Below are 14,258 nucleotides of genomic sequence, written 5' to 3'. Positions count from 1 at the left end.
ACCAGTCTAACCCATTTTGTGTGTGTGCATGTACATGCCTCTCTATTGTCCTGATTTGTTTGAAGGCCTATTGAACATTGCTAGTGTGTTTTGGGGGGATTTGTGTGTTGTTCACCTGTACTGTATGAGTTAGTGTGTTGTATTGATCTCTGTCGTGTGTGTTTTAGCTCAGGACTGTTCCCGTTGCTGGGCCATGCTGCGATGGCTGTGAAGCCAGCCCTGTTGACGCTGTATGAGCGCTACTACCTCCCTCTACAGAGGGCCTTACTGCCCAGCCTACAGGCCTTCATCACTGGACTACTGCCTGGCCTGGAGGAGGGAGCTGATGTCTACGACAGGTATGCACACATGTACCTGTGTATCTAAACAGAGCTAAAAATAGCTCTCCCATAAATATTTGCATAATATAACATATCCTCTTCCTTTTCCCACTATCTTAAACTTTGATCTCTCTCCCTTCTCTGTCCAGGACGGATGCGTTGCTACTGAGGCTGTCTCTGTTAGTGGGCCAGCAAGTGTTCTATGGTGCTCTGTGGGGCAGTGTGTTGGTCAGCCCTCTGGTCCGGCTACCCGCCTCTCTCTTCATCGTCACACACTTCGACCGCTTCACCCCACCGCGCCAGCAGAGATGCATGCTGGGCTATAACAACCGCTTGGTGGTGAGTTGATGTGTGTTTCCACATGTTAATATGAGTATGAGTGTCGGGATGTGTCTGCCATGTTGGATATGTTGTAGAACCTCTCTCTCCCTCTAGTGGTTAGAGCGTTGGGCCAGTAACCGAAAGGTTGCTGGATCGAATCCCCGAGCTGACAAGGTAAAAATCTGTCATTCTGCCCCTGAGCAAGGCAGTTAACCCACTGTTCCCCGGGCGCCGAAGACGTGGATGTCGATTAAGGCAGCTCCCCACACCTCTCAGATTCAGAGGGGTTGGGTTAAATGCGGAAGACACATTTCAGTTGAAGGCATTCAGTTGTACAACTGACTAGGTATCTCCCTTTACTTTCCTCTCTCTTCCAGATGAAGGCGTTGTGTCTGTCTCTGCAGGACTCTAATGTTCTGGTGCAGAGGAACATGTTGGAGATCCTGCTATACTTCTTCTCCTTGGCCACCTGCCTGGTGAGTAACTTTTCCTCCTCCTCACCACCTTCACCACCTCACCTTTTTCAGCTTATCCACCCTGTCCTGCTCCTCCACTTCCCCTCGCTCCTCCTCCAACTCTTCCTTCTCTGCCTCTCTATCTTCATCCGCTACTGTTTCCTTCTCCCTCTTCATTAACTCCTTCTTCCTCCTCCCGGTGCCCCCTCTGTACCTGTTGTTCTCTCAGGACCCAACAGAAGGCAGTATTCCTATGACCAGGGAGGACACGATCACAGTGGTGTCTGCTGCTTCCCTCACGCTTCTCCGCAGAGACATGTCCCTCAACAGACGCCTCTACGGCTGGCTGCTAGGTAGCTACTGTGGATAGACATGCACCACACACACACACACACCCACATGCAATGAAGTTATGGCTTTGAGTCCTAGTCTAGCAATAGGCCTGAATATAGTTCACTGTGTAGCTAATAATAGCTTTAGTTGCTTTAGTAGCTAATGTCGTTAAGGTCTAGGTAATACATTTATCCATATAGCTTCAATTATTTTCCCCTTGCATTAAAGAGACAAAAATGTATGCCTTGTTATTATACAGTGTCTTCAAAAAGTATTCATACCCCTTGACTTATTCAATATTTTGTTGTGTTACAGCCAGAATTCAAAAAGTATTTATTTTCTACACACAAAACATGTTTTTAGAAATGTTTACAAATGTATTGAAAATGAAATAGAGATCTCATTTACATAAGTATTCACACCCCTGAGTCAATACTTTGTAGAAGCACCTTTGGCAGCGATTACAACTGTCTTTTTGGGTAAATCTCTAAGAGCTTTCCACACCTGGATTGGGCAACATTTGCTCATTATTCTTTTCAAAATTCTTCAAGCTCTTTCAAATTGGTTGTTGATCATTGCTAGATAAACATTTTCAGATCTTGCCATAGATTTTCAAGTAGATTTAAGTCAAAACGGTAACTCGGCCACTCCAGAACATTCACTGTCTTCTTGGTAAGCAACTAGTGTAGATTTGACCTTGTGTTTTAGGTTATTATCCTTCTGAAAGGTGGATTCATCTCCCAGTGTCTGGTGGAAAGCAGACTGAACCAGGTTTTCTGCTAGGATTTTGCCTGTGCTTAGCTCCATTCAATGTATTTTTTATCCTGAAAAACTCCCCAGTCCATGACGGTTGCAAGCATACCCATAACATGATACAGCCACCACTTTGCTTGAAAATATGGAGAATTGTACTCAGTAATGTGTTGTATTGGATTTGCCCCAAACATAACACTTTGTATTAAGGACAAAAAAATGTGCCTTGTTACAAACAGGATACATGTTTTGGAATTAGTTTAGTCAATTAGTTTAGTATTGTGGAGTAACTACAATGTTGTTGATCCATCCTCACCCTTGGCATCATGGCGAAATACCTGAGCGGTTTCCTTCCTCTCTGGCAACTGAATTAGGAAGGAAGCCTGTATCTTTGTAGTGACTTGATGTATTTATACACCATCCAGTGTTATTAGTAGTTCATTAGTAAACATTTTGAAAAGCATAATTCCACTTTATGGGGTGTTGTGTGTTTTTTTAAATATATTTTTTTTAAGCAATTTTCTTTTTAGGCGGTAACAACAAAATGTTGAAAAAGTCAAGGGGTGTGAATACTTTCTGAAGGCACTGTAAATTACTATCTGTCAGTGTGTGTGTGTGTGTTGCTGTTCGCCAGGCACAGACATTAAGGGGGGTATGATTGCAGCAGACCCTGACATCTCCATGGAGGAACACACAGCCTTCTACTTCAACACCCACTCCAGAGAACTCCTAGTGCAGGTCAGACACACTAACACTACTGTTGAGCAGTTATATAAATCATACAGTTACAGAGGATTAAACCTCACAAAGGACTTCTCGAAAAACACCTGCCCTTTAAATGCAAGTCACTCATTCAAATACGAAAACATAGAAACAATGTGACCTTGGATTCAGTCAATACCTGGTGGTGTAACCTTGTGTATGTATGTACTCTGTTTCTCTGTACTTAGGCTTTGATCAACATCCTGAATCAGAAGGATGTGGAGGCAGACCCGGAGAGCGTGATTGGTTATCTCCGACCCTTCCGCATCATCATCAGCCTCATGGATAAGCCAGAGATAGGTAGTCACACACACCTCCCCTCCTTCAGGCCTAAACACACACACACACACACACACACACCTCCCCTTCCTTACATTTTACTTTTTAGTAATTTAGCAGACCCTCTTATCAAAAGCGACTTACATTTAGTGCATTCATCTGCAGATAGCTAGGTGAGACAACCACATATCACAGTCATAGTTTGGAGGGCCAAGAGACCAGAGGTGGCAGAAGAGTGCTCGGGTTGGGGTGTAGGATTTGAGCATAGCCTAAAGGTATGGAGGGGCAGTTCCTGTTGCTGCTTCGTAGGCAAGTACCATGGTCTTGTAGTGGATGCGAGCTTCGACTGGAAGCCAGTGGATTGTGCGGAAGAGCGGGGTGACATGGGAGAACTTTGGAAGGTTGAACACCAGGTGGGCAGCAGCGTTCTGGATCATTTGCAGGGGTTTGATGGCACAAGTGAGGAGCCCAGCCAACAGCAAGTTACAGTAGTCCAAACGGGAGATGACAAGTGCCTGGAAAAGGACTTGCGGCGCTTCCTATGTGTGATAGGCTCATACTCTATGGATGGTTGTAGAGCATGAACCTGCAGGATGCGAGTCACTGCTTTGATGTTGTCCAGGGTCACGCCAAGGTTCTTTGCACTCTGATAGGGGGACACCATGGAGTTGTCAAAGGGGGGGTGTATCTGCCATGCATGCAGAGATGTGTGTCACCACCTGGTGCAGACACAGATCCTCTCCACGTCACCTGGTAGAAGCAGCCTGCCAGGTAGGATGCAATCCAAGAGTGTGCAGAGCCTGAGACGCCTAGCCTGAGAAAGTGGAGAGGAGGTCTGATGGTTCATGGTGTCAAAGGCAGTGGATAGATCTAGGAGGATGAGAGAGGAGAGTCAGCTTTGGCATTGCAGAGAGCCTCTGTGACACAGAGGAGCAGTCTCGGTTGAGTTACCCATCTTGAAGCCTGACTGGTTAAGGTCAAGAAGATCATTCTGAGAGAGATGGCAAGAGAGTTGGTCAGAGACCGACCTCACACTCAATGTTTTGAAAATAAAGTAAAGAATACCGGTCTGTAGTTTTTGACATCAGAGGAGTCATGAGTGTTGCTTTGAGCAGGGGAGCGACTCAGGTGGGACGCAGCCAGTGGTCTGGGAGAAGGTCTCAAGAGATATGGAGAGGGGATGGGGTTGAGTGGGCAAGTTGTCTGGCGGCCGGATCTCACTAGTCGCAGGATTTCATCGGGAGAGAGAGGGGATAAAGTGGTCAAGGCGTAGGGTAACTATGTGTGAGTGGGACCAGTGGACTCAATATGCTGAGTGAATGAGGAGCGGATGTCGTCAACCTTCTTTTCAAAGTGGTTGACAAAGTCATCCACGTAGGGGGAGGGTGTGGAGGATTAGGGAGGGAGAAGGTTGGAAAGAGTTTCCTAGGGTTAGAGGCAGAAGCTTGACATTTAGAGTGATTGAAAGTGGAGTTAGCAGTGGATACAGAGGAAGCAAAGGTAGAGATGAGGGAGTGAAAGGCTGATAGGTCGTCCGGAAGTTTAGTCCCCTTTCCTCCCAAGCCGACCGGGAGGAAAGGGTTAGAGGTTGACCGATACCGATTATTGGAGGACCCAAAAAAGCCCATACCGATTAATCGGCCGATTTTATAATATGTATGTGTGTAATAATGACAATTATTGAACAATGAACAATCAACACTTTTATTTTAACTTAATAAAATACATAAATAAAATCAATTTAGTCTCAAATAAATAATGAAACAAGTTCAATTTGGTTTTAATAATGCACAAACACAGTGTTGGAGAAGAAAGTAGGTGCCATGTAAAAAAAGTTAACGTTTAAGTTCCTTGCTCAGAACATGAGAACATATGAAAGCTTCCTTTTAACATGGTTCGTTTTAACATGAGTCTTCAATATTCCCAGTTAAGAAGTTTTAGGTTGTCGTTATTATAGTAATTATGACTCGCCGACTATTTCTCTCTATACCATTTGTATTTCATATACCTTTGACCATTGGATGTTCTGATAGGCACTTTAGTATTGCCAGCCTAATCTTGGGAGTTGATAGGCTTGAAGTCATAAACAGCACTGTGCATCAAGCATTGCTAAGAGCTGCTGGCAAACGCAGTAAAGTGCTGTTTGAATGAATTCTTACGAGCCTGCTGCTGCTTACCAGCGCGCAGTCAGACTGCTCTATCAAATATCAAATCATATACTCAATTATAATATAATAAACACACAGAAATACGAGCCTTTGGTCATTAATATGGTCAAATCCGAAAACTATCATTTCGAAAACAAAACGTTTATTTTTTCAGTGAAATACGGAACGTTACGTATTTGGTCGAACGTGTGGCAACCCTAAGTCTAAATATTGCTGTTACATTGCACAACCTTCAATGTTACGTCATAATTATGTCAAATTCTGGCAAATTAATTACAGTCTATGTTAGGAAGAAATACTCTTCACACAGTTCGCAACGAGCCAGGCGGCCCAAACTGCTGCATATACCCTGACTCTGCTTGCACTGAACGCAAGAGAAGTGACAATTTCTCTAGTTAATACTGCTTGCTAACATGCATTTCGTTTTACTAAATATGCAGGTTTAAAAAAATATATACTTCAGTGTATTGATGTTTATGGTTAGGTACATTTGAGCTTTTGTTAAATCACCACCCGTTTGGCGAAATTGAAGTAGGCTGTGATTCGATGATAAATTAACAGGCACCGCATTTATTATATGCAACGCAGAACAAGCTAATTAACCTAGAAATATCATCAACTATGTGTAGTTAACTAGTGATTATGTTAAGATTGATTGTTTTTTATAAGTTAATGCTAGCAAGCAACTTACCTTGGCTCCTTGCAGCCACAGGTCGTTTTGATGCTGCACTCGCGTAACAGGTGGTCAGCCTGCCATGCAGTCTCCTCGTGGATTGCAATGTAATCCAAAAAGGCCGATTATCGATTGTTATGAAAACTTGAAATCGGCCCTAATTAATCGGGCATGTCGATAAATCGGTCGACCTCTAGTGCAAGTCATAGGATGCGGAAAGGGAGGAGAGTTGGGTTGAAGAGGCAGAATCAGGAGACAGGAGGGAGAAGGATTTAGCAGAAGGGAAAGATGAGAGAGTAGTGGGAGAGAGAGTGCAAAGATTGCGATGGCACATGATCATCTGGGTAGGGGCTGTGTAGCTATGGTTGGAGGAAAGGGAGACAGAAAAGGAAACTAAGTAGGGATCAGAGACCTGGAGGGGGATTGCAGTGAGATAAGTAGGCAAACAGCCTCAAGTAAAGATAAGGTCAAGCATATTGCCTGCCTTGTGAGTGGGAGGGGACTGGGAAAGGGTGAGGTCAAAAGAGGCAAGGAGGGGAAAGCGAGAGTTGGAAAGAAATGAGGTTGAAGTCGCCAAGTACGAAGAGCGGTGAGCCATTGTCAGGAAATTAGCTTAATCAAGGTGTCAAGCTCATTGAGGAACTATTTAAGGACACCTGGTGGGCAATAGGTGACATCATTGTTAAGCTTGAGTGGACAAGTGACAGTGACCGCATGGAATTGAAATGATAGAAAGTCTCCACTTAGGAGTTATTAGTAGTCCTGTGTGACGACCAGATGCTCTCGAACTATGAAGAGAGAGGAGCTGGAGTAGCAGTGTTCTCTGGGGGTATTCATGTCTCTGTCAGGGCCAAAAAGTAAAAGGACTGAAGGGCAGGATAGGCTCTGGAAGTTCCAAACGCTGCCAGAGACCAGGGTTGTGCGTGCAGGGTACACCAAATTAGATGGGTTGTAGGCAAGGGGTGGGGAGCATCTGTAAAGCCTCCAGGAAGAGGAGCGAACAGGTATAGAAAACACACACACACACACATATTGTAGTTGTCAAAGCTACAAAAGAGCAAAATGAGATCTGAAAATAACCAAATAAGATACTTAAGTGAGATAGTGGTGTGGATGGAGCCTTCCTCTCTTTCCTTCCTCGAACAACTCAGCAGAACCGTTTTTGTTTCGGTGACAATCTTCGTTTTGCGACTAGACCGCCGCTTAGAAATCAGGGGAGTCTGAAGTACTAATAATAATTGCTTGCAAAGGTGAAGAGCACACATCCTGGTACTAATTTCTGACTGCTGAGGAGAGGGAAAACCACTCCCCCTCCAATACAGCCAATGATTATGAAAACAACAAGAGTCACAAATTGCCTTGCCCCTTAATCCTGGTTTATGTGTCAACAATCATCTGCAAGTTATGAGCAGTCAGCAGTTCACGCACCAAGTAAGCTACTGGGAAGACAGGCAGCACTTAAAGTAGATGGCCCTAGCTAGCAAAAAGACAGTACTAGACAACAACAGATAAAGACAAATATTATACTCATCACTCCTGGAGATATCAGGAGTCCTCTAGCTATAGAATGAAGCACACCCTTAGGCCCAAACACACACACCTCCCCTCCCACAGGCCCAAACACACATACCTCACCTCCCTTAAGTCTTCCGAATGCTTCGGTTCGGCTGGTGCCTAGTCGAACGAGTCTGCTCGCATACTCCCTTAAAAGACTGCTTGAAAAACGAGAAAAAAGTGTCAATAGTATTTACTAAAAATAGATAACTCAAGAAATGTCATTAAAGTTTTTGCTGAGGAGATCTTACATCTAACTAAGATGTTTGTTGCAGTACAAGTGAAAAATTAGCATGAAAAATATTTGTCTCTCGTTGAATGACAACATTGAAGAATTCCTACTATTGACCAACCACCGACGAAGGCGAGTAGACTTCTGCTTACCTAAAAAAAAAAAAAAAGTGTGCACGAACAGCCGAAAAAACACTTTCCGAAGACCAAAACGAACAAAAAAACGTCATCATAATATACAGTGCATTCCGAATGTATTCAGATCCCTTGACGTTAAAGCCTTATTCTAAAATGGATTAAATTGTTTTTTCCCCCTCATGAATCCTCACACAATACCCCATAATAACAAAGCAAAAACAGGTTTTTATACATTTTTGCAAATTTATAAAATAATATAAATATCGTATTTACATAAGTATTCAGACCCTTTACTGAGTACTTTGTTGAAGAACCTTTGGCATTACACCCGCGAGTCTTCTTGGGTATGATGCTATAAGCTTGGCACACCTGTATTTGGTGTGTTTCTCTCATTCTTCTCTGCAGATCCTCAAGCTCTGTCAGGTTGTGTGGGGAGCATCGCTGCACAGCTACTCTTAGATCTCTCCAGAGATGTTCGATCGGGTTCAAGTCCGGGCTCTGTCTTGGCTGTGTGCTTAGGGGCGTTGTTCTGTTGGGAGGTGAACCTTCACCCCAGTCTGAGGTCCTGAGCAGGTTTTCATCAAGGATCTCTCTGTACTTTGCTCCGTTCATCTTCCCCTCAATCCTGACTAGTCTCCCAGTCCCTGCCACTGAAAAACATCCCCACAGCATGATGCTGCCACCACCATGCTTCACCATAGGGATGGTGCCAAGTTTCCTCCAGACGTGACGCTTGGCATTCAGGCCAAGGAGTTCAATCTTGTTTCTCATGCTATGAGAGTCTTTAGGTGCCTTTTGGCAAACTCCAAGCGGGCTGTCGTGTGCCTTTTACTAAGGAGTGGCTTCCGTCTGGCCACTCTACGATAAAGGCCTGATTGGTGGAGTGCTGCAGAAATGGTTGTCCTTCTGGAAAGTTCTCCCATCTCCACAGAGGAACTGTGGAGGGCTGTCAAAGTGACCATCAGGTTCTTGGTCACCTCCCTGACCAAGGCCCTACTCCCCCGATTGCTCAGTTTGGCCCGGCGGCCAGCTCTTTGAAGAGTCTTTGTGGGTCTAAACTTCTTCCATTTAGAATGATGGAGGCCACTGTGTTCTTGGGGACCTTCAATGCTGCATAATTGTTTTGTTACCCTTCCCCAGATCAGTGCCTCGACACAATCCTTTCTCGGAGCTCTACGGACAATTCCTTCGACCTCATGGCTTGGTTTTTGCTCTGACATGCACTGTCAACTGTGGGACCTTATATAGACAGGTGTGTGCCTTTCCAAATCATGTCCAATCAATTGAATTTACCACAGATGGACTCTAAACAAGTTGTAGAAACATCTCAAGGATGATCAATGGAAACAGGATGCACCTGAGCTCAATTTCGAGTCTCATAGCAAAAGGTCTGAATAATTATGTAAATAAGGTATCTGTTTTTAATACATTTTCAAAATTGTCTAAACTTGTTTTTGCTTTGTCAATATGGGGTTTTGTGTGTAGATTGATGAGGGAAAAACAAATATTTAATCTGTTTTAGAATAAGGTTGTAACGTAAGAATATGTGGGAAAAGGGAAGCGGTCTGAATACTTTCCGAATGCACTGTATGCACAAACTGTTTCGGATGGGAAGCATGCAGACACCTTCAGGCCTAAATACACACATCTCCCCTCCCTCTGGCCTTATCTCCCCCCCCCACCCCTTGCCTTCTATCTCTCTTCATCTGTCTCAATCCCTCTGCTCGTAGATAGTGTAGTGGTGATGAAGAAGATGATGATGGTAGTCTCTCAGGACCTCTGGTAGTGATGATAATGATGGTAGTCTCTCTAAGGCCCTCTGGTATGGTGTAGTGATGATGATGGTGATGGTTTCTATTAGGTCCTCTGGTGGTGGACAGTGTGTAGTGATGATGATGATGATGGTGGTCTCTATCAGGTCCTCTGGTGGTGGACAGTGTGTAGTGATGATGGTGGTCTCTAACAGGTCCTCTGGTGGTGGGCAGTGTGTTATTGGAGGCAGTGAGAGCGTTCTACAGCTACTGCAGAGAGATGCTGGGAGAGGAGTCTATCACCAGCACTGGCCTGACGGGCAACCAACTAACCAGGTGAGAAGACCGGTGCGGAAGAGATACTGTGCCTTCAGAAAGTATTCACACACCTTGACTTTTTCCACATTTTGTTGTGTTACAAAGTGGGATTAAAATGTATTTAATTGTCATTTTTTGTAAACGATCTACACAGTATTCTAATGTCAAAGTGGAAGAAAAATTATAACATTGGTAAAACATTTATGAAAAATAAAACACTAATGTCTTGATTAGAGAAGGATTCAACCCCCTGAGTCAGTACCTTCAGCAGCAAAAATGTGTTTTTATGGGTAACTCTCTAAGAGCTTTCCACACCTGAATTGTGCAACATTTGCCTATTATTCTTTTCAGAATTCGTTCTTTGTTCTTGATCATGGCTAGACAACCATTTTCTGGTCTTACCATAGATTTTCAAGCAAATTTATGTCAGAACTGTAACTCGGCCACTCAGGAACATTCACTTTCTTGGTAAGCAACTCCAGTGTATATTTGACCTTGTGTTTTTAAGTTATTGTCCTGCTGAAAGGTGAATTCATCTCCCAGTGTCTTGTGGAAAGCAGACTGAACTAGGTTTTCCTCTAGGATTTTGCCTATGCTTGGCTCCATTCCATTTATTTTTACCCTGAAAAAACTCCCCTTGCTTCTACATCTGTATTGCTTCCTGTTTTGGGTTTTAGGATGGGTTTCTGTATAAGCACTTTGTGACATCTGCTGATGTAAAAAGGGCTTTATAAATACATTTGATTAATTAACGATTACAAGCATACCTATAACATGATGCTGCTGCCACCACTATGCTTGGAAATATGGAAAGTGGTACTCAGTAATGTGTTGTAATGTTTGGGGCAAATCCAAAACACTTTGTATTCAGGTCAAAAAATGAATTGCTTTGCCACATTTTTTGTAGTATTATTTTAGTGCCTTGTTGCAAACAGGATGCATGTTTTGGAATATTTGTTATTCTTTACAGGCTTCCTTCTTTTCACTCTGTCAATTAGGTTAGTATTGTGGAGTAACTACAATGTTGTTGATCCATCCTCAATTTTCTCCTATCACAGCCATTCAACTTTGTAACTGTTTGAAAGTCACCATTGGCCTCATGGTGGAATCTGAGCGTTTTCCTTCCTCTCTGGCAACTGAATTAGTAAGGACGCCTGCATCTTTGTAGTGACTACGTGTATTGATACACCATCCAAAGTGAACTTATTTAGGCTTCTCATAACAAAGGGTTTGAAAACTTATTTTCTCAAGACATTTCAGCTTTTCACAATTAATTAGCCCGACTAACCGGTGCCCCTGCACGTTGACTCTGTACCGGTACCACCTGTACAGTGGGGCAAAAAAGTATTTAGTCAGCCACAAATTGTGCAAGTCCTCCCACTTAAAAAGACGAGAGAGGCCTGTAATTTTCATCATAGGTACACTTCAACTATGACAGACAAAATTAGAAAAAAAATCCAGAAAATGACATTGTAGGATTTTTTAAGGATTTTAAGGATTTTTTGCAAATTATGGTGGAAAATAAGTATTTGGTCACCTACAAACAAGCAAGATTTCTGGCTCTCACAGACCTGTAACTTCTTCTTTAAGAGGCTCCTCTGTCCTCCACTCGTTACCTGTATTAATGGCACCTGTTTTGAACTTGTTATCAGTATAAAAGACACCTGTCCACAACTTCAAACAGTCACACTCCAAACTCCACTATGGCCAAGACCAAAGAGCTGTCAAAGGACACCAGAAACAAAATTGTAGACCTGAACCAGGTTGGGAAGACTTAATCTGCAATAGGTAAGCAGCTTGGTTTGAAGAAATCAACTGTGGGAGCAATTATTAGGAAATGGAAGACATACAAGACCACTGATAATCTCCCTCGATCTGGGGCTCCACGCAAGATCTCACCCCGTGGGGTCAAAATTATCACAAGAACGGTGAGCAAAAATCCCAGAACCACACAGGGGGACCTAGTGAATGACCTGCAGAGAGCTGGGACCAAAGTAACAAAGCCTACAATCAGTAACACACTACGCCGCCAGGGACTCTGCAAAGGGACCAGGACGACTGATCCGTGTAAAGGAAAGAATGAATGGGGCCATGTATAGTGAGATTTTGAGTGAAAACCTCCTTCCATCAGCAAGGGCATTGAAGATGAAATGTGGCTGGGTCTTTCAGCATGACAATGATCCCAAACACACCGCCCGGGCAACGAAGGAGTGGCTTCGTAAGAAGCATTTCAAGGTCCTGGAGTGGCCTAGCCAGTCTCCAGATCTCAACCCCATAGAAAATCTTTGGAGGGAGTTGAAAGTCCGTGTTGCCCAGCAACAGCCCCAAAACATCACTGCTCTAGAGGAGATCTGCATGGAGGAATGGGCCAAAATACCAGCAACAGTGTGTGAACCTTGTGAAGACTTACAGAAAACGTTTGACCTCTGTCATTGCTAACAAAGGGTATATAACAAAGTATTGAGATAAACTTTTGTTATTGACCATATACTTATTTTCCACCATAATTTGCAAATAAATTCATTAAAAATCCTACAATGTGGTTTTCTGGATTTTCTCCCCCTCATTTTTTTCTGTCATAGTTGAAGTGTACCTATGATTTACATTGAACACCCTGAACAGGCAGTTAACCCACTGTTCCTAGGCCGTCATTGAAAATAAGAATTTGTTCTTAACTGACTTGCCTAGTTAAATAAAGGTAAAATAAAAATAAAATTACAGGCCTCTCTCATCTTTTTAAGTGGGAGAACTTGCACAATTGGTGGCTGACTAAATACTTTTTTGCCCCACTGTATATAGCCTCGCTACTGTTATTTTCACTGTCCTTTTACTGTTTCTTTACTTATCTATTGTTTACCTAATACCTATTTTTTACTTAAAAATTGCACTGTTCGTTAAGTAAGCATTTCACCTGCTGTATTCGGCGCACGTGACAAATACACTTTGATTTGAATTACACTGAACAAAAATATAAACTCAACATGTAAAGTGTTGGTTTCATGAGCTGAAATAAAAAAAAGAACAGAACTTTTCCATATAGTATGCACAAAAAGCTTATTTGGTGGACAGTGTGTAGTGATGCTTATTTTGCTAAAATTTTGTGCACAAATTTGTTTACATCCTGGTTAGTAAGCATTTCTCCTTTGCCAAGATAATCCATCCACCTGACAGGTGTGGAATATCCAGAAGCCGATTAAACAGCATGATCATTACACAGGTGCACCTTGTGCTGGGGACAATAAACGGCCACTTTAAAATGTGCATTTCTGTCACACAGCACAATGCCACAGATGTTTTGAAGGAGTTTGCAATTGGCATGCTGACTGCAGGAATGTCCACCAGAGCTGTTGCCAGAGAATTGGATGTTCATTTCTCTACCATAAACTGCCTCCAACGTCGTTTAAGAGAATATGGCAGAACTTCCGGCCTCACAACCGCAGATCACGTGTAACCATGCCAGCCCAGATCCTCCACATCCGGCTTCTTCAACTGATGGACTAGGAGTATGACTGTCTGTAATAAAGCCCTTTTGTGAGGTAAAACTCATTCTGATTGGCTCTACCTGGCTCCCCAGTCATAGGCCCACCCATTAATGCACCCCTGCCCAGACAAGTGGAATCCACAGGTTAGGGCCTAATGATTTTATTTCAATTGACTGACTTCTTTATATGAACTGTAACTCAGTAAACTATTAGACATTGTTCCGTTTACATTTTTGTTCAGTATAATTTGTAAAAAATTCAAAAAACATCTTTCCACTTTGACATTGTGGGGTATTGTGGAGGCCAGGGACGCAATCTCAATTTAATCAATTTTAAATTCAGGCTGTAACACAACAACATTTGGAAAAAATCAAGGGTTGTGAATACTTTCTGAAGGCACTGTGAGTGGAGAATAAACTGATATCTAAATGAATGTTATTTATTGGGAATGGTTGTCCTTATATCCTAACATTTTTCTAAAAGGAGAGTGACATGATAGTGACTTCGAGGATGTATTGTGTTGTCTGTGCAGTAAAATAAAAGAAAACAAGAACGCGTCAGAGATCATAAAGACAGTGAACATGCTGGTGAGCTCCATGAACAGTGATTTCCTGTGGGATTACATGACCTGCCACTTCTGCACCTGCCTCAGGTAACACCTCTACTAACCCTTACTGTACCTCCTCTGGAATAGTCATAGTAGCTTTAATGTTATAAAGC

The 14,258-nt window shown here is 43.0% G+C and overlaps 1 protein-coding gene across 6 annotated transcripts in view; it reads left to right on the top strand.

Moving 5' to 3' along the window:
- Positions 1-14,258, top strand: part of LOC129816834 (protein dopey-2-like) — a 55,565-nt gene that overhangs the window by 8,265 nt on the left and 33,042 nt on the right. For 4 of the 6 annotated variants that reach the window (XM_055871757.1, XM_055871756.1, XM_055871758.1 and 1 more), the window contains exons 4-11: positions 168-338; positions 470-659; positions 1,019-1,117; positions 1,326-1,449; positions 2,817-2,920; positions 3,133-3,244; positions 9,954-10,074; positions 14,071-14,190. In XM_055871757.1, coding sequence (XP_055727732.1) covers positions 168-338; positions 470-659; positions 1,019-1,117; positions 1,326-1,449; positions 2,817-2,920; positions 3,133-3,244; positions 9,954-10,074; positions 14,071-14,190 — 1,041 coding nt within the window. Of the gene's footprint in view, positions 1-167; positions 339-469; positions 660-1,018; positions 1,118-1,325; positions 1,450-2,788; positions 2,921-3,132; positions 3,245-9,953; positions 10,075-13,389; positions 13,593-14,070; positions 14,191-14,258 lie in introns of those variants that run through there. The other 2 variants (XM_055871759.1, XM_055871760.1) reach the window with 2 other exon arrangements.

The sequence above is a fragment of the Salvelinus fontinalis genome, chromosome 19, assembly GCF_029448725.1.
Source record: "Salvelinus fontinalis isolate EN_2023a chromosome 19, ASM2944872v1, whole genome shotgun sequence".
In the NCBI taxonomy this organism is placed as follows: domain Eukaryota; kingdom Metazoa; phylum Chordata; class Actinopteri; order Salmoniformes; family Salmonidae; genus Salvelinus; species Salvelinus fontinalis.
The sequence above is the reverse complement of the archived record's forward strand: the minus strand, read 5'-3'. Positions and strand labels throughout refer to the sequence as shown.